Below are 18208 nucleotides of genomic sequence, written 5' to 3'. Positions count from 1 at the left end.
TATATATAAACATACATACATATCTAGAAATGATTCATCCTTAGATGACTATTAGGCAGGTGAGTCTCTGTGTCCCAGTTCATTCTTATTAAGTAAATCTGTGAAGCTCCATTAGATCTGATGGTCCTCTGGAACCTTGGCTTTGGTTCACTTCACAGACTGGTTGTGGTTTGTGCAGGTTTGTGCAGGTCTGTAACAGCAATTTTCTCTGCCAGAGTTATTTTCTGGTTTTGCGGAATGTTTGGTGTTGCCATCATGATGGACAAAACATACAACAACTCCTTCACAGAATATTCTACTTCTACAAGGCTCTGTGTTGTAGATGTACTTCAAATCCCTACAACATTATATCAACTCAGTGTGCCAGTGTAACACAGTGTTCTTGGGGCCTGTGATCTCCAAGACCACACAGCACTCTGGCACTGTTAGGGCCAGAGTCAGATATTAATACATTGCATGGCTTTGTGTGTAGAGAAGGTGATGTAATGATTATAGTATGATTAAAATGACCCTGAAAACTTCCCCTACTTAAAACACAAATCATATACTGCAGGTTCCTTACCACAGAATGAGACAATGTGGCTGCTGTCTTCATGTACAAATTTCCTGGTGACGGCTTCCTCCATGATCTGTTTCACCTGTCAACAAAAGAACAGATGCTGGGTGACTCATTCATTAATATGCAATGCTGTCTTTTTTGTATTTTTTCCCTGTCTCTTCTTCTCCCACACAATGACAAGTCTGAAGTTGACTGACTGATGCATGTACTTCAGAGGACAATTCTGTTTATTTATACAGGAAATGCACACCTGTGCAAAGAGGGTGGGGGTGGATGGAGGTTAAAAAGTTAAGAGGGAGGAGTGGGAAGAAAATCTATTCCCTCTAAATACTTCAGTGACTGTGACGAGCCACTGGCCAAATGATATTAGCTTTTACAATTTCATATTTACAGCAACCTCATCAAATTTTACAGGAGATGGAGTTCTCGAATTTCATTTCAAACCACCGTAGCTCTTTTTTATGAACCAATAATGTGGATAACTGGTGGACGAAATGCACCGCTTCAAAAACACACATTAGCACTGCAATGTATCTTTAACAGTGGTATCACATTATCCTGACTGTTATGAAGAAATAAAGCTGTAACTGAATATTGATGAGCTTTCTTTGTCTTAGGCGGTGTTGATAAATGTCCTATTTTAAACACCATGTTATCTCTTTAGTCTAGAAACACACACGAGATCCACAAAAATGGGTGACTCTAACCTGCTCTGTTTTTTTGACAACCTGACAACTGATTGTTTTGCCAACTTGAAGCAGCATCATTTCATCTCTTATCTGTGCTATAGATCAGGCCTCTGAGGAATTTTCATACTGAAGTGTCACAACCTGCAGGTTTCTATGGAGACAGCACATGTGGCACAGCAGATCACTTCTGCTTAAGAGGCTGCGTCAATAATAATCATTCATTCAATTCTAGAACACACAAAAAACAACTGCAGCTCTTTAACTAAGTTATACTATCCTGTATGTAAAAAGGCTGTACGGTCTCATAAAGGCCCTGCATATTAAGATGAATTTACAGATGCGATCTACACAACAACAGTCATTAAATATCTGTTGTGCAACAGCAAGGCTATGATAATCTCTTCTTTCCACTGCAGAATGACACCATCGGCCAGAGTGATAAAGGATGTCTAGAACAATTCCAATTAGGCCTGAAACAGCAGAGGCAAGAAACAAGAAGAGAGGGAAAACCGCATCCATTAACTTTCAACTCTTCATTATTTATCATCTCTGTGGACACCATGAAAGAAGGGACAGAGACGGTGAAGATAATGCAAGAAAAGTCTTTGCTGTTATTCACAGTAATTCCTGCACATGCACATGACATTGCTTAAATGATAATATAAACACTGAGGAGCAACAATTAAAAGGCAAAACACAGAATCAATGTCAACGAATTGTACAGGTAGAAAGAATTGCATACATTCTGCGGTACTTTTTGGAGCCTGTGTTAATATCACATTATCTCATTATCTCGTTTGTCATGGAAACAAACACCTATCTCTACACACCAGTCTACATTTACATTTACATTACCCAGACAGAACCAGACTGGAGGATTTCTCACACGTCTACTGCCTTAAACCTTGTTTAGATGCCTGTTCCTCATAGGCTGTGTTTTCCAGTAGCCTCTCGCTCTCCCTTGGCAAACACAGATGTGTATTTGCCTTTGTGTGCACAAGTGATTGAAAAAAAAAAGGGACATAGGGAGGAGCAAAATCAGAGTGAGCTAGAGATACAGAGGGACGTAGACAGAGACGGGTTCTATAAGGCACAAAATAGATCTGATTTGAACCAACTTTGTACCAGGAGGTAACGGTTGTGCTGCTCTCACCAGATAATCACCGACATACAGGTGCATGTTACCACAGGGACAATGGAGAATGTGCAGAAACAAAGCGTAAAAGGGATGTGGCTGTAGGAATGATCACTGTCATTAACTGGTATAAAAAACTTCTCTGGATAAATGTGGATTTTAATAGTACAAGTAACACCTGTGAATTAACAGATAATAATCTGGACTCCTCAGGGTCCATCAGCGTGAATATGTGATACACAAATGGACCATGGGCCATCTCTATGAGCTCACAGGAAGCAGGTCTAATCAAGAGAAGGGTCTGGTCCAGACTGATAAGGCTGCAAACAGGACCTATTGTAAAACAAATCCAAACAAAAGTCTCTGCAGTCCTTTTTATCAGAGGCTTGCTTTTATTTTTATCTTGTCTTAGACTTGTGATGAATGAGGCAATCAGAGATTAAACTAATAAAAAAAAGTTTTTCCAGGTAGAGCTCTTTTATTTTATTTTTTTCTGCACCATTAAAACTACAATCAATGTTTCTCCTTCAGCTGAGCTTTTAACCAAAAGTCAACAGAAACACAAGAGGTCAGCTCATGTTGAAAAAGCTCCCTGAGTAGGAAAGCACTCAGTCGAGTCTTTGAAATTTATTTCAGTGTTGCAGAACGAATCACGGAACAATACTGAAGAAATAAAAATTATTTATTAACTGTTTCTGGCAATAGATGGAGAACAGGTGAATTAATGAAAACATGCTCACCTGAAAATATCCATTGTTTTCTTCCTCATCACTTTAGAATGTCTCTTTCATTAGTACAAAATCAGGGTAAGTCAAAAGATTCTAAGACAGATGTTCTTATTTTAGTGTGTGTGTTCAACAACTCACGTGTCGTGCCTGTCTGATTTCCCGCCTCCTGACTCTCCTCTGGATGAATCACTGTTTCACCATCACCTGCTGTTGGATCATTGTTGTTCTTGTGGTTCCTATATGATTGTATTCTCCATGTTCTTTGCTGTGTTCGTTGAGATGAGACTCAGCTTACGTTGGATCTATTGCCTGATTTAAGTTGTGGACTTATTTAAATAACCTCCTGCTCCTGAACTCTGTCTTGGTATTACTCTGACAGTTGGCCCTCAGGCGCCCCCAACAGCTGTGACATCTCATCATAATGTCTTTGTCAATGGGCTGTGTTGTATTTTAAATTTTTAAGTGTTAACATCTAATTGTATACTGAATAGAAATGGATTTGACATGAATTAAATTTGATTTTCCAAGAGGTTTGGACTGAGTTATTTTTTTTAAATTATTTTTCAAAAGTCCAAAGAGGAACTGAATTATCTCTATTAGACGAGTCCAAGAAGCAGCTTGTGACCTGAGGACATCCCACAATCCCATCTCATGGAAACACAACTCACACTCTATATATAGTATAGTAGAGGATATATAGTATAAGTAGCAATATCTATCTTCCTTTCATGAGCACCTTTTTTGTTATTCATCCTAAAACGTTTTGACTAACAATAACAACAGGTGCATTTCTGCAGTATTTACATACATACAGTACAAAGTTGAATTCGTTACCCAGGGAAACTGGGAGAAAATTGTTCATCGATGTTATCACGTGAGGAAAAATGATCGTAATCGAATTAATGTCACTGTAGTTCGTCATTTGGAACCAGTTATAGAGATCCAAGGGAAACTGGATACATGAGGGATGAAGAAAAAAAACAATCACTCTCTCATGGTTTTTCCTCCTCTTACCTTGATGTTACTCCTGAATCTGTCAGTTTTGTATTCAGGTCAAGTGAATGTAATTTCTATACAGTTCCACCTCAGATTATCCATATAGTAAACGGAGATGTTCTGTTGGTAGTTTTCATATGAAACATCCCCTTTCCTCTGGGGATGGAGATGACTGACATATAACATGATCCACTCAAATGGTGTGTAACTCATAATATACACACACCAAGACTTATGACTCTGCCTTCATTTCCATTTATTCCTTTGTGTGCGTGATAACGAAGCCGCAAAATAATGCAATCAATCTGTGCCTGTGACTACACAATATCTCACTGGCCCACAAGAAGTTAGTTGTCTATTTCCTTATTCTCCAACCATTACTGGCCCATCCTACTGGAACTACAATTCATATTTTCACCCCAATTTTATACCATAAACATGATGTCTTATTAGGTCCAAGAAGACTGGTCTTTAACAGATGGCTTAGTATTTTCTGAAAAAATAATATTATGAGCCATATAAACATATTTTAAACAATACCCATAATGTAACATATGAAAAGAACAAGAAGCCACAGAAGGTCAGACCCTCATATAATCTTAATGCTTACCTGATTTTAATTCCTACCCCGTACCCATTACCACAATTTAACCCTAAAAAGCTACATCACATTGAATAAAAGTAGCCTCAACATTCTGTCTGTGGCCAGGATTGGTCGTCACAGCTACATACATTTGACGTGTCTCACAGAAACCACTGACCAAAGAACTGGCAAAGATCCACCCTGCTCCTCTACCCGAATATTAACAGAAGCAGCATAGATATAGCGTCCACGACAATGACTAAGTAAATAAATATAAACCACTATACGAACAATAATTACTACATATACGGAAGTTTTACCACTATTTGATTCCATGTACAGTGTGTATTAAAGGTTTGGTGTTTTTCCCGCCTGTCTGGCAAACGTGTCTCTACATTAGGGACCATCTGAAAGTAGAACCTCTGTCTAAAGTGGTTGGTTCAACGCAGAGTGTTTGTTCTTCCAACTGAATAACACCCACCTCCTTTTTGACGGTGCGCACCAGCTTCTGACGGATCTCTGCCTCTGAAAACACACACGCACAACACAGTTAGTTGACTAAGGGGGCATTTCATTACACAAAATGTGCCCGAAACATGAGACAAATGGAACATAGTAATATAATAGTGCGTTCTCACCTGCCATGATTGTTGCCATGGATCCGTTTCTCCAACCTGCAGCCTCCCATCAGCTGAGAGAAGCCGGTAAACACAACTGTGGCTCACGGCTGTACCTCCCCTTTACACACGCCTCTTAAAGACACACGCGCGCGCGCGTGTTAGCAAAATAATGTACAATAGCCATGCCTACTACTAATATATTATTATCAAACTCGTATGATAAGAATTCATACAGTTCAACGACAAAGATGTGACTTTGAAAAAACTGTTTTAGCTTAATGAAACGGTGCAGTGTGTAACATTTATCAGCATCTAGTGGTGAAGTTATAAACCCCATCTCCGGAGAAGACCGTTCCCCTTCCAAATTAACTGCCATTTTCTAATGTTTGAGTTACAACTCTGTTTAACGACTGTGTCTAAACCAGTAGTTATGGCAGAGCTCACGGTCTACATCCAATTTTACAACATGTAAAACAATCTAAAATGTCATTTTAAACAATGCCACTCTTCCATGCCGCTCCAATGAAGTTTTATCCATGTATGTAGAGTATTTTGACCACTAGGTGTCAATAATGCATCGTAAAACATTGTCAGGATGGCGCCTTTTACTAAAAGACTCCAGATCAGTCTTTGTCAATTACAGTCGTAATAAAAAATAAATCGTTTTTAAAGAATGGAGAGTAACGACACAGAATCAAGGGGAACGGTCTTCTCCGGAGATGGGGTCTTTTAGTAAAGGCGCCATCCTGACAATGTTTTACGATGCATTATTGACACCTAGTGGTCAAAATACTCTACATACATGGATAAAACTTCATTGGAGCGGCATGGAAGAGTGGCATTGTTTAAAATGACATTTTAGATTGTAAATTTGGATGTAGACCGTGATCTCTGCCATAACTACTGGTTTAGACACAGTCGTTAAACAGAGTTGTAACTCAAACATTAGAAAATGGCAGTTAATTGCGTAACTGTTCTTCCGGATCAGTTATACTTACAGTGTTGTTGAATTGTGTGCAATTACGATGGTAAGAATGGCGTCTGCTACTATACGTTCCAGTACTTGACGGCAGTATTATTTTTCTTATTACTTGGGAAGTGTGTATCAAACTGTGTAAAGCATTTGGAAGTGAAATGAGTTTTTAATTTTACATTTAGATACTAGTATCCACTGAAAAGACTACAATAATCATTCTTTATTAACCATATAAGGAGTCCCCCTGTTCAAATGAGGGTCATAGCCTCATTTCACTTATCCAGTAGAGGGCGACTGAACCATGGCAATGAACAACTACAGTATGATTATACGGCAAATTGTTTACATCTCGGTGTAGCGAGTGAGCTTGGTCACAAAAATCAGCATCAACGTCAACAGATTAAGCTGAAAAAAGTTTCCTGGCACTACAGTTTTGGTCCATCTCTGCCCGGAGGCCAGAGCTGTCAGGTGGATCAGGTGGTGAGATGTTGGAGTGATAATGTAAGATGACAGGCTGAGAGGAGCACAGCTCCATAAAGCTTCAGCACTGACAACGTCCTCAGGTGTTTTACTAAATAAATGTATTAAATCTGATCAATGATAAACACACATCATTGTAATCTGTATTTACTGGCCTGTACAAACTGTCAGTTGTGGTTTGAGGATCAGTAGAATGTTTTGAACTTTAAGGATTTTGCTGTGGCATCTCTCTGTGTTGGTTTTATATTCACTACATGTTTTTTCTTTCTATAGATTCTCCTTTAACGCCAGGATTCCCCTCACTGTGTTGACTTACAATTTCTGCCTATAGATTTCCTTGATGTAATAATACCTCTGTTTTTAAATACCATACTAGGACCTAAGTAGAACAGCAAAGGCCCTCACTATGTTAATGTCATGTGGTTTTAAAACATGCCATTGTGTTGTGTATTCAACAGCAGCTATATATATATGTATCTATGTATATATATATATATATATATATATATATATATATATATATATATATATATATATATATATATATATATATATATATATATATATACATGTAAGTATATATATATATATATACATGTAAGTATATATACACACACACATATACAGCATGTGTCTGTCAGCAGTAGTCTCTGGGCAATAGAGCCCACATGCACGTCTGTGTGTGATTAGACTCGACGTGCTCAATCAGGCACCAGGGAATGTGGACGAGGCTCCTGTCAGTCTGATGTTCTTTTGCTTCGTGTTCCAATGCAGTCTGACAGGAGTGTGTTTTTATGTTGTCATGCTATTGGCGCCTGTGGGCCCCCTGGCCCTTGGCTGAGCAACTGCATCCTTTTTCCTGACACCATTGTTTGTAAGGCATTAGCTGTGCCAATTACAAGACCTGCTATCACTGAATTCTAATAAAACCAGGGAAATATATTTGGATTTTTAATGTTAATGCAGATTTATCTACATATACATTGGAAAATATTTTCAGTGAACAGCGCGTGGATTAAAAAAGTAGCATTTCTCAGCTTTCCCAGAGGCAGTTGGGCTGATATGTGACAATTTTTGTGATGGTGCTTCATGTGTTGTCCTATCTTAGTGTCATATCGATTTCCCAGAGTAACTTCATTTAATGCACTCTCCTCACCCCTGTATCATTGTGACCGCTGCTCTCGAAATATTCACTTAGCATTATTTTTCAAATTGCAATGCACTAAAAGCCACGGATTTGATTACAAAGTCGTTTTATTGGGTTTTCCTAACGAGTGCAGTTTAGCTGCCGTGACTCTCGTCTGCAGTCTTCACCAAACTATATTAGAACAAAGATTCAGGAAGTCAAGATGACTTCAGGGTGCTATTTATATCTGTCTTTATCAACTTCTGAGAATTGGAAAAAAAAGTAATGACTGTAACTGTAATGAAATAAAAAAAACTAGTAATAAGGATTATGCTACAATTTATTTACTATTATTTATTTATTCATTCATAAAATCCCTAGATAAATTAAGGAAATTTCCACCTGTTGCTCTGTTGTGCAATCATCAAGCTGATGATGACCACACTGAGTCTGATCTTCCTCCCTAAAAAGTTAATCTGTTGGAACATTAAAGTGGAGAGTGTTATCAAAGTAGCAACGTAAGACCTGGAGGAACCCTCTGTGATGTGTGTCTGGTGACAGGTTTCTCCTCCCACTCTCATTGCCATCTCTACGGTGGAACACCCTCATCTCCACCTCCTTCTCCACCTGCTCCTGTGAGGAGCTACTGTTCTCTCTGACTTTTATCACTCCCGTGGCCCAGCAGGAGCCAGCCGTTATGGCCGGCAGTTTGACGCAGCACTGCTCTCAGACCCCGGACTACAGCTCCAGTAACTCAGTCCCGGTGCCGGTCCTGACTCAGAACAACTCTAGGGACAAATGGAGCAAAAAGATGGATTTCCTCCTCTCTGTTGTTGGTTTTGCAGTGGACCTGGGAAATGTTTGGAGATTTCCTTACGTATGCTATCAGAATGGAGGCGGTAAGTAGGCTGGTTAAACGCTTAATTGGCAGCTATTAATTAGCAGTTTTATTAATTTGGGTCTGAATCTGTTTAGCAAACACAAACATTGAACATTTTTTGTTGTTGTCGTTTTCTTACTTAGTATTATAATTATTAAAATGTGTAACTGTCCATGGTGCTGACATGGACATCTGGGATCATTGATGTCAGACTTATGTGTCATACAGAATAATACATCGACTTGGAAGGTTACTGATTATACCAAGTTAAAACCTCATATCAGGTTAAAACGTGTTTTAATGAATTCTATACTTTTAAAAGTATAAAAATAACATTTAAAATTAGGGTTTGAGTTTTGTTAGCAAAAATAACTTTTTGAACATTTTCAGTTCTCTGTGTTAAATTAAATCCAAAAGAATATATACTAAAAAGTTTTGTCCTTTTATCTCTATTAAATTCTAATCTAAACTACTATGTTAATATTGAGTATTCAAATACAGCCATGGAGATATTTGATCAAAATGTCACACTTAATTATAGATTAAATAATGTTGAGTTTGCAGTTGGCTCAGTATTGTGTTGCATATTCCTGTTCAGGTGCTTTCCTCATCCCCTACATCCTCATGGCGATTTTTGGTGGTGTGCCACTCTTTTACATGGAGTTGGCTTTAGGACAGTTCCACAGAACTGGGGCAATTTCCATATGGAAGCACATCTGTCCTATCTTCAAAGGTATTGCATTGATCTATAAATCCCAGCAAACACATAGGTGTAGGTGTAAAAGTAATTTATCTAAATGATGTACCGGTGTGTGTTCTTTCAGGTATAGGATACGCCATTTGTATCATTGCTCTGTATGTGTCTTTCTACTACAACACCATCATTGCCTGGGCCCTCTTCTACTTCTACTCCTCATTTACCAGTATCTTGCCTTGGACAAACTGTGACAATGTGTGGAATACACCGGACTGCACCAACTATTTCGGTATGGACAACGTCACCTGGACCAATACCTCCAGGTCTCCAGCAGAGGAATTTTACTTGTAAGTGCATGTAAGTGTGAGTAACATGAATGTTATTATCTACATCAGCTGATACCAGTTGGTGGTTTTGTGGGTAAATGCACCCTCAGTTACTGGAGACTAGATGTTATGTGATTTATCCCAACAGGAGGAATGTTCTTGAGATTCACAAGTCATCAGGGCTGAGAAATGTTGGAGGTGTGCGCTGGCAGCTGATGCTTTGCCTTTTTCTCATTTTTACTATCGTATACTTCAGTCTTTGGAAGGGAGTGAAGACGTCAGGAAAGGTAAGGAATAAAAGTTGCTGTAAATCTGCCAAACATAAACTTAAAAAAGAGATTTTTATTTTTTCGTACCCTAGGTTGTGTGGGTGACGGCTACCTTACCCTATATTGTACTGTTCATCCTCCTTATTCGAGGAGCAACTTTACCAGGAGCCTGGAGAGGTGTGGTGTTTTACCTGAAACCTCAGTGGGAAAAATTGTTGGAAACCAGTGTAAGTTACAAACATCATCTAATTATTGGTTTAGAAAAAATATAAACTATATAAATTAAAATTAAGAACATTAAGGACACAGACTTGCTCTAAATACATTTTTTAAAATAGGAAAAAAATGTCTTTGACATATAGCTGTCACTATTTTTTAACACAGATTTGACTTTTGATACATTTTCTCAGAAATATCTGCAATAATTCTTTAGAGTTAAATGTGAAAATTGAATTGTATTAAATGTTGTATAATATGATCCATTTAATGATGTTACATTTTCACATCTTTATTTTCTAGGATTCATTTTTTTATATTAAAATGACAATTGAAATAATTTATCATGCAGTGTTTTTTATACCTCCTCCATTCCTTTCAGAATTTACTTATATTTAGTTTGTTTTTGATCTATCAAATGGCCTAATCTCCCTTCTTCCCCTGCTACACATTTAAGTTGGAAGAGAATATGGATGAGATGAAATGAGATGCATAAATAAGGCACAGAGCAGCATAATGAGTTGCATAAATGGTTTAGATTTTCTGCCCATTAACAAAGGCCCTCCATTCACTCACCAATGTCCAGCGCTGGTTCTTTCTTTTGAATGCCAAGTGTGCGCTGCTCTTCAGATCTCCCCGTGTACAGCTGTGCAGCAACTGCTGCTCAAACAGCACCTCTGCGTTGGTTGTGAAAAATGCAAAAAGGTGATGTTGAGTCGCTTAGTGAAAATATAGGCTATAACTGTAAATCTTCCACATTTCTTTACACATTTTCACATGAGATGCATATTTATAGCTACAGAGAATGATTAATCTCCTGCATGGTGTCTTTTCCAGGTGTGGGTCGATGCTGCGGCTCAGATTTTCTTCTCTCTTGGACCAGGGTTTGGCGTCCTCCTGGCTCTCTCAAGTTACAACCCTTTCACCAATAATTGCTATCGGTAAAGGAGAATATAGAAAATGAAATAAACAATTCTTAAGAATTTAAAAAGTATTCTCTTACAGCGTGAACCAAAAAATATAATCAATATCTGTCCCTAATGTTTTTTCGCAGAATAAAATAATATTATATTTTACCTCAAATATACCCATTAATATACGTTTGCCTGTCATTAATAGCTTTGTGTTTTATTTGCTTAACTAAGAGAGTAAGTAAATAAAAAGGTCATTGAGCACTTTATAAATATAAGTAATAATTTGTGCGTAGTACTCACCACTGGCAGCAGTACTGTGCATGTGGTTAAACTATTATTATTTCTTCCAGTGATGCTATCGTGACAAGTTTGGTGAACTGTCTGACCAGCTTTGTGTCAGGCTTCGTCATCTTCACTGTGCTGGGCTACATGGCAGAGATGAGGAAGGTGGAGGTGCAGGACGTGGCCAAAGATAAAGGTCAGTAAGGAAAGAAAAAAAAAGAAGAAGAAAAAAAAAGATTAATCCGTTGTCACCTTGTTATGTTTCCACAGGACCAAGTTTACTGTTTATCACGTACCCTGAGGCCATTGCGAACATGATGGGCTCCACCTTCTTTGCCATCATCTTCTTTGTCATGATGATCACACTGGGACTGGACAGCACTGTATGAACTGTAACACACAGATTCTCCACACGTGTCATTAAATGTCATTTGACTTTCATCACTCTAAACATGCTTTTAATTTTCATCTCTTGATTGATCAGTAGTACTAACAACATTATAGATAAAATGTCTACTTTATAGAATTACTTTGCAGTGCAGTATACACTGTGTTTGAAATGAATAATTCAACTGTCTGTATCTTTCCAGTTTGGTGGACTGGAGGCCATTATCACTGCTGTACTGGACGAATATCCTGACCGCTTCTCCCACAGACGTGAGCACTTTGTGCTCTGTCTAGTTATAGTCTGCTTTTTGGGCTCTCTGAGCACCCTTACAAATGTAAGTTAAGTGTTATATCAATTTAAACCGATGATTTCCTGGTGATATCTGACCACTAATCCATACCATGGTGACATGGAGGCATCATGCATCATCTTTGCTACACAATGTGGCTGTGAAACAAACTGATATCACTGAAATGACCTACCATTCCCTGATTTGTTAACTAATATAAACAAAACTAAAAAATAAGAGGTGGTACAATGCTAGTGATGCATTTGCTGTCCTAGGTAAAATTATTAATTGCAGCAGTCTACTGCTAAATCCAAGTCCAATTAAATCGAACAAAACATTTGTTTTGTAACATTTACAAAATAGTCAAAAATAATGATTATGTAATTCAGAGTAAATTGTTGTTGACAGGGTGGAGCTTATGTGGTCAAGCTGCTGGAGGAATTTGGGGTTGGATGTTCTATTATTGCAGTAGGATTCCTGGAGGCCATCGCAGTTTCTTGGTTTTATGGTAAATAAAAAAATCCATTGTCATTTAAAAAGAAATATTGACCTGAAAAAAACCCTAGTGTTGAATGGCCTTTTTTTTCAGGCATCAACCGATTTAGCAGCGATGTTCAGGCCATGTTGGGCAAAGCTCCTGGGTTGTTCTGGAGGGTTTGCTGGGTTGCCATTAGCCCAGCATTTCTGGCGGTAAGAAACATTGCTATATGGTATAAACTACAAATAATGTGGTTGTCTACAATTCTAGAATTTTCTTTTCTATTTGTGATTAAACCAAATATTTGAGTGATTTACACATCACACTGTGATATGAATAGAAGTTTGCCTACAAATGGATGGTTGTTATACTGTACATGTGTTATACGGTTTTATATAGTAAATTCAGCAACTCTTAAAAGCCAAAACTAACATGATGTCCCCTTTCCTCTTAACAAAGACCTCTAACTTTATATAAAAAAAATCTCAATATATATTAAGTAAATGTGACATCAACTGTACACCACCAACTATATCATAATTTATTCCACATTGTGTGTGTAAAGCCAAGGTACCACCAAATGTATGTGAATCTACATTTATATGTCTTTCTCAGTATATCATAGTCAGCTCCCTGCTGAAGGCTCCGCAACTCACACTGTTTGACTACAAGTACCCAGACTGGAGCATTACAGTGGGGTACTTCATTGGGTTGTCCTCCTTTATGTGGATCCCCATCTACATGGTGTACAAGCTGGTGTGGACTCCCGGGTCACTAAAACAGGTCAGCACATGAACATGAAGAAATACTGTATGCAGTGACTAAATATGATAACGCAAAACCAATTCAGCAATTCAGTAATTAAGTCTCAAAGCCAGAAACATTAAAAATATATGTTTTTTATATCTTTTTTTATTTCATTAATCATTTCAGTGATTGACTTCTGTTATTCTTCCAGAGGTTGGCAGTGTGTCTGAGACCGGAGAGGACCATACCTGACATCCACACTGACAGCCTGAACATGGATACTGTACACTTGTAGATGCAAGATGATCAAGGCTGATTTTCTGACATCATGATTTGATCTAGTGATGTTATGAAATGTGTAAACTCTATTTGTATCTGATTTTCCTACAAACACCACTATCATAGTCCACCCGTCCATCATCCATTCATTTTATTTTGTGTAATCACTTTCAAGGTTGTGGGGGGCTGGAGCCAATCCCAGCAGTCAATGGGAACATTATGGACAGTCTGCCAGACCACTGCAGATCATGGTCTGTTTCTAGTTTGTTTTCAATTTGTAACATTACAGTTGTTGGTGTTGTAGTAAAAAAAAATTAAGTCCATCTATTCTCACAGCTTTGAACAGCTTTGAGTATCTCACATGAACAAGATGCCAAGGAAATGTGTTTTTGCACATAACTACATGTAAAGGTTTTCATTTTTTCGTTATAAAATGTAACTTGTAGCACAAAATGAGAGACATCTGTTAACAGTCTCTGTTGTTAAAATAATTTATTCCATCTTCATTCATGTATTTACAAATTTTATATTAGTTCTACACAAAATATATGTATTGCTAGGGTCTGTATGTATCTGAAAAAACAGAGGTAGAGTATTCAGCAATTTCTAATTATGTTGGTAAACACGGGGTATTTAGTATTTATTTCAGCCCTTCACAAGCTGCAGTGGTCCATATTTTGACAGTGCCTGTATATCATTATTATTTTATTAAACTCCCATGCTAAAAAACATTCTGCTTTGGACACTAGCAAATTGCTACTATTTAAAATGCATGTATTTTGTGATAACAAAAGCCTTCTATTTCCATATATACCAATTACATATATAACCAAGAGAAAGTCTCCTTCTCTGAGCTGATCCCTCCTTCTCACTCCCGCCTCTCACTTCTTCTTCTTTGTAATTAAACAGTAGTTGCCGTCCTTTTAGGTTTAAGGTTACTGTCATTAACTGCATGTTGGATCATAACCATATTATATAACATCAGCACTGTTGTGTGCCCATAAACACACCACTACACTGAGGACCAATGATTCAGTGGATTACTTAAGTATAAAACTGTTTTTGTATTAGATTTGTTAATTATATTGCTGCAGTCCTTGTCTTTAGTGCCACTGACACAAAATACATTTTTCACTTTTGGTGACATTTATGATGACTCTTATTTAATGTACTATTTCCCCTCTCACCAGAAAGTTCCAATGTCATCCGGACTACAGACAGCCAGTTCAGCCTTAATTTGCTAAAACTAAAATTATACACACATTCTTTATGTTATATTGACACATATATATATTAATATTGTGCCTCTCGAGATGTTTCCCTCACACCTACTAAAGACTGAGCAAATGTTAACTGAGACAGAGTATATAATTTAACTTGTGTAATAAAGCGTAATACTTTAGTATCAGACCAGGTCAATGATGGTTGTTTGATTTTTTGATTTTTTACATTGTGAATGTGGTCATATGTATACTGTACAAGTTCATAACAGTAAATTATTCATTTCATATGAATGCCTTTGTGGATTGAATCTTTGTTTATTTTGAAGGTTGTTGGCTGCTGCCCACCTGGGTTACGGTCCCTAATTAACAAGCTAATTTGCATTTGCCAAACTCCATCAACATCTAGGACTAGTGCAGCCTCCACCTAGAATGCTTATGGTACCTTTAATATAATCACTTTCTGTTCATACATTTCACGTGGGTGTCGACCACTTCATCAGGCATAAACCCATAATAGAGTAGAAAGTGGTTTTGAACATATGATTTTTTTACAGAGCTCCCAGGCTGATAGACATGCAAACAGATCAAAGGCCTTTTGTGTCAGCAACTGCTTTTGAATTAGACACATAAAAGAGACACTGCTTAAACAGATGGTTCCTCCACCACGGCTGGAATCTTTCTGCTGTAGTGAATTCAGGAAATATCCGTGCGTTTACTGAATACATTATCATGTAATACAATATAATAGATGAAGTTATCTGCTGTACCACAGAAAACGTTAAGAATTTATCAGCGAAGGATTCGTTTAGATCTGTTCGTCTTTAGCTAGCCTCTGATTTTGAACTTAATCACTGAAGTAATGATTAGATTAAAATGACTATAAATAATGTAAAAGCCTGTACATTTAATTTATTTTTCCTACCTTAAAGCAGAGGGCATCAAAAAGAGTTCTGTGTCCCTATGGCCTGAAACGGTACTGCAGAGAGGATGTGAAATGTTTGGTTAATGGGAAAAGTAATATTATTATTATTTTATAATCTTTAAATACACTCTAACATAAACCCACCAATGAGAGCAAATAGCTAAATGAAGGCAGATGTTATCTTTTAATCAAAGATTTGCAAAACAAAGTTCCAGCATTGTAAACATTTACTCTAACTGCAGTTTTAATAGCAATATTTTACCTCAAAAATCCTAAAATAGGGTTGACCCAACAATAGGGTTGGACCTTTAACCAACATGACCTGAAAATCACTACCAAATTAGTTGGTGCCTTAATCTACTCCTTTACTTCTGTAGGACATTAGTGCTGCATCTCTGCATTAAATCAGGGGTGTCAAACTCACTTTGGTTCAGGGTAGCATACAACCTAATTAGACGTCAGGTGGACTGGACAAGTACAATCATAAGATAAATAACTAAAAATAAAAATGAGTCTGTGTTTTTTCCTTTGTTTTCATGCAAAGAAGTAAATTAGTAATTAGAAGTATGTATCATTATTTATTTATATTTAATTAAATCTAATTTCATAACAAATATCCTGAAAATTAAGTTTGTGTTTTTTTTCTTATTTTCAAAATTCATTAAGCGGGCCGAATTGAACACCCTAATGGTCCAGTTTTGGCCAGCGGGCCGAACGTTTGACACTCCTGAGTTAAGGGGTCATTGCTCTGGAAATTATTGAGGATCCCTGTCTTACAGTAGATTATAGTAGAACATATACATGGAATTATTTAATACCACAACAAGCTAAATAAGCCTCCAGAATGCCTCAATTATGGTGTTCATAATAAATATGAATAAATATGAATATGTTTATAATTAAAGACTGATTTTATAGTGCTTCTCTACACTTTGCTCACAAGGACAAGATTCTAGAAATATTAAAAGGTTTAATTAATCTTAAATGATTGAATGCCCTTGTGATGCCTTAATCTCAAAGCTCCCAGTTCCATTTGCTGCCACTCTTTGATTCTTAGGCCTGTAATTATCTTTAAGTGTTTTAATGATGCAGAGTTCTCTGTGTGGTATGATGGTAAATGCCATGTACATCAGTCATGCGGAGTGATTGTATAAGGATATAACCCCAAGCAGGTTGACCTTTATGGCTGTTCCTTATTGCTCTTTGACATTTTCAAAATTGAAAATGGGATGGAATCCTCTCACTGCTATTTGATGGTTACCAGTAAAGAATAGGATTTCATAGATTTGTAATTCCACAGCTAATCTACCTTGATGCTGGCATTATTGGGAAGATTAATCCATAGTAGGAAAAAGGGAAAATAAGTCAACCTCTGATGTCTTGGCAGTTATTATTAGAGTTCCCAGGCTAAGACGTACAGTGGGTACGGAAAGTATTCAGACCCCTTTAAATTTGTCACTCTTTGTTTCATTGCAGTCATTTGCTAAAAAGTTCATTTTATTTCTCATTAATGTACACTCAGCACCCCATCTTGACAGAAAAAAACAGAAATGTAGATTTTTTTGCAAATGTATTAAAAAAGAAAAACTGAAATATCACATGGTCATAAGTATTCAGACCCTTTGCTGTGACACTCATATTTAACTCACATGCTGTCCATTTCTTCTGATCCTCCTTGAGATGGTTCTACTCCCTCATTGGAGTCCAGCTGTGTTTAAACTGATTGGACTTGATTAGGAAAGGCACACACCTGTCTATATAAGACCTTACAGCTCACTGTGCATGTCAGAGCAAATGAGAATCATGAGGTCTAAGGAACTGACTCAAGGAGCTTAGAGACAGAATTGTGGCAAGGCACTGATCTGGCCAAGGTTACAAAGAATTTCTGCATCACTCAAGGTTCCTAAGAGCACAGACAGACCTTATAATCCTTAAATGAAAGATGTTTGGGAGGACCAGTACCCTTCCTAGAGCTGGCCGTCCGGCCAAACTGAGCAATCGGGGGAGAAGAGCCTTGGTGGGAGAGGTAAAGAAGAACCCAAAGATCACTGTGGCTGAGCTCCAGAGATGCAGTGGGGAGATGGGAGAAAGTTCCACAAAGTCAACTATGACTGCAGCCCTCCCCCAGTCGGGGCTTTATGGCAGAGTGGCCCGACGGAAGCCTCTCCTCAGTGCAAGACACATGAAAGCCCGCGTAGAGTTTGCCAAAAAACACATGAAGGACTCCCAGACTATGGGAAATAGGATTCTCTGGTCTGATGAGACGAAGATTGAACTTTTTGGCAATAATTCTAAGCGGTATGTGTGGATAAAACCAGGCACTGCTCATCACCTGTCCAATACAGTCCCAACAGTGAAACATGGTGGTGGCAGCATCATGCTATGGGGGTGTTTTTCAGCTGCAGG

The 18208-nt window shown here is 37.7% G+C and overlaps 2 protein-coding genes across 6 annotated transcripts in view; one reads left to right on the top strand and one right to left on the bottom strand.

Annotated features, from left to right (window-relative positions):
• sgsm1a (small G protein signaling modulator 1a) overlaps positions 1–6484 on the bottom strand; it is a 32471-nt gene extending 25987 nt beyond the window's left edge. The window contains exons 1-5 of one of the 5 annotated variants that reach the window (XM_025053090.1): positions 6309–6484; positions 5329–5442; positions 5172–5215; positions 3250–3376; positions 563–638 (exon numbers count right to left, since the gene is read on the bottom strand). In XM_025053090.1, the coding sequence (XP_024908858.1) occupies positions 563–626 (64 nt within the window). In that variant the 5' untranslated portion in view covers positions 627–638; positions 3250–3376; positions 5172–5215; positions 5329–5442; positions 6309–6484. The other 4 variants (XM_008335542.3, XM_017043242.2, XM_025053091.1 and 1 more) reach the window with 4 other exon arrangements.
• A 2087-nt stretch (positions 6485–8571) lies between these two features.
• Positions 8572–13784, top strand: slc6a4b (solute carrier family 6 member 4b). The gene is made up of 13 exons (XM_008335541.2): positions 8572–8791; positions 9371–9505; positions 9597–9816; positions 9944–10082; positions 10157–10291; positions 11118–11221; positions 11545–11672; positions 11747–11859; positions 12067–12198; positions 12562–12661; positions 12743–12843; positions 13247–13414; positions 13590–13784. Exons 1-13 carry the CDS (start codon positions 8590–8592, stop codon positions 13671–13673), a joined length of 1761 nt encoding a protein of 586 aa, XP_008333763.1. The 5' UTR covers positions 8572–8589; the 3' UTR covers positions 13674–13784.
• Positions 13785–18208: the final 4424 nt, after the last annotated feature.

This window comes from Cynoglossus semilaevis, chromosome Z (genome assembly GCF_000523025.1).
Source record: "Cynoglossus semilaevis isolate Cse_v1.0 chromosome Z, Cse_v1.0, whole genome shotgun sequence".
Classification (NCBI taxonomy): domain Eukaryota; kingdom Metazoa; phylum Chordata; class Actinopteri; order Pleuronectiformes; family Cynoglossidae; genus Cynoglossus; species Cynoglossus semilaevis.
This window is presented reverse-complemented; position numbering and strand designations above follow the sequence as displayed.

What these genes read in the sequence shown, in the direction of transcription:
- slc6a4b (XM_008335541.2), top strand. Translation starts at nt 8,590, where the DNA reads ATGGCCGGCAGTTTGACGCAGCACTGCTCTCAGACCCCGGACTACAGC. An exon ending in CCAGCAGAGGAATTTTACTT is followed by an intron (nt 9,817 to 9,943) that starts GTAAGTGCATGT and finishes TTATCCCAACAG; the next exon opens with GAGGAATGTTCTTGAGATTC. An exon ending in CGCAGTTTCTTGGTTTTATG is followed by an intron (nt 12,662 to 12,742) that starts GTAAATAAAAAA and finishes CTTTTTTTTCAG; the next exon opens with GCATCAACCGATTTAGCAGC.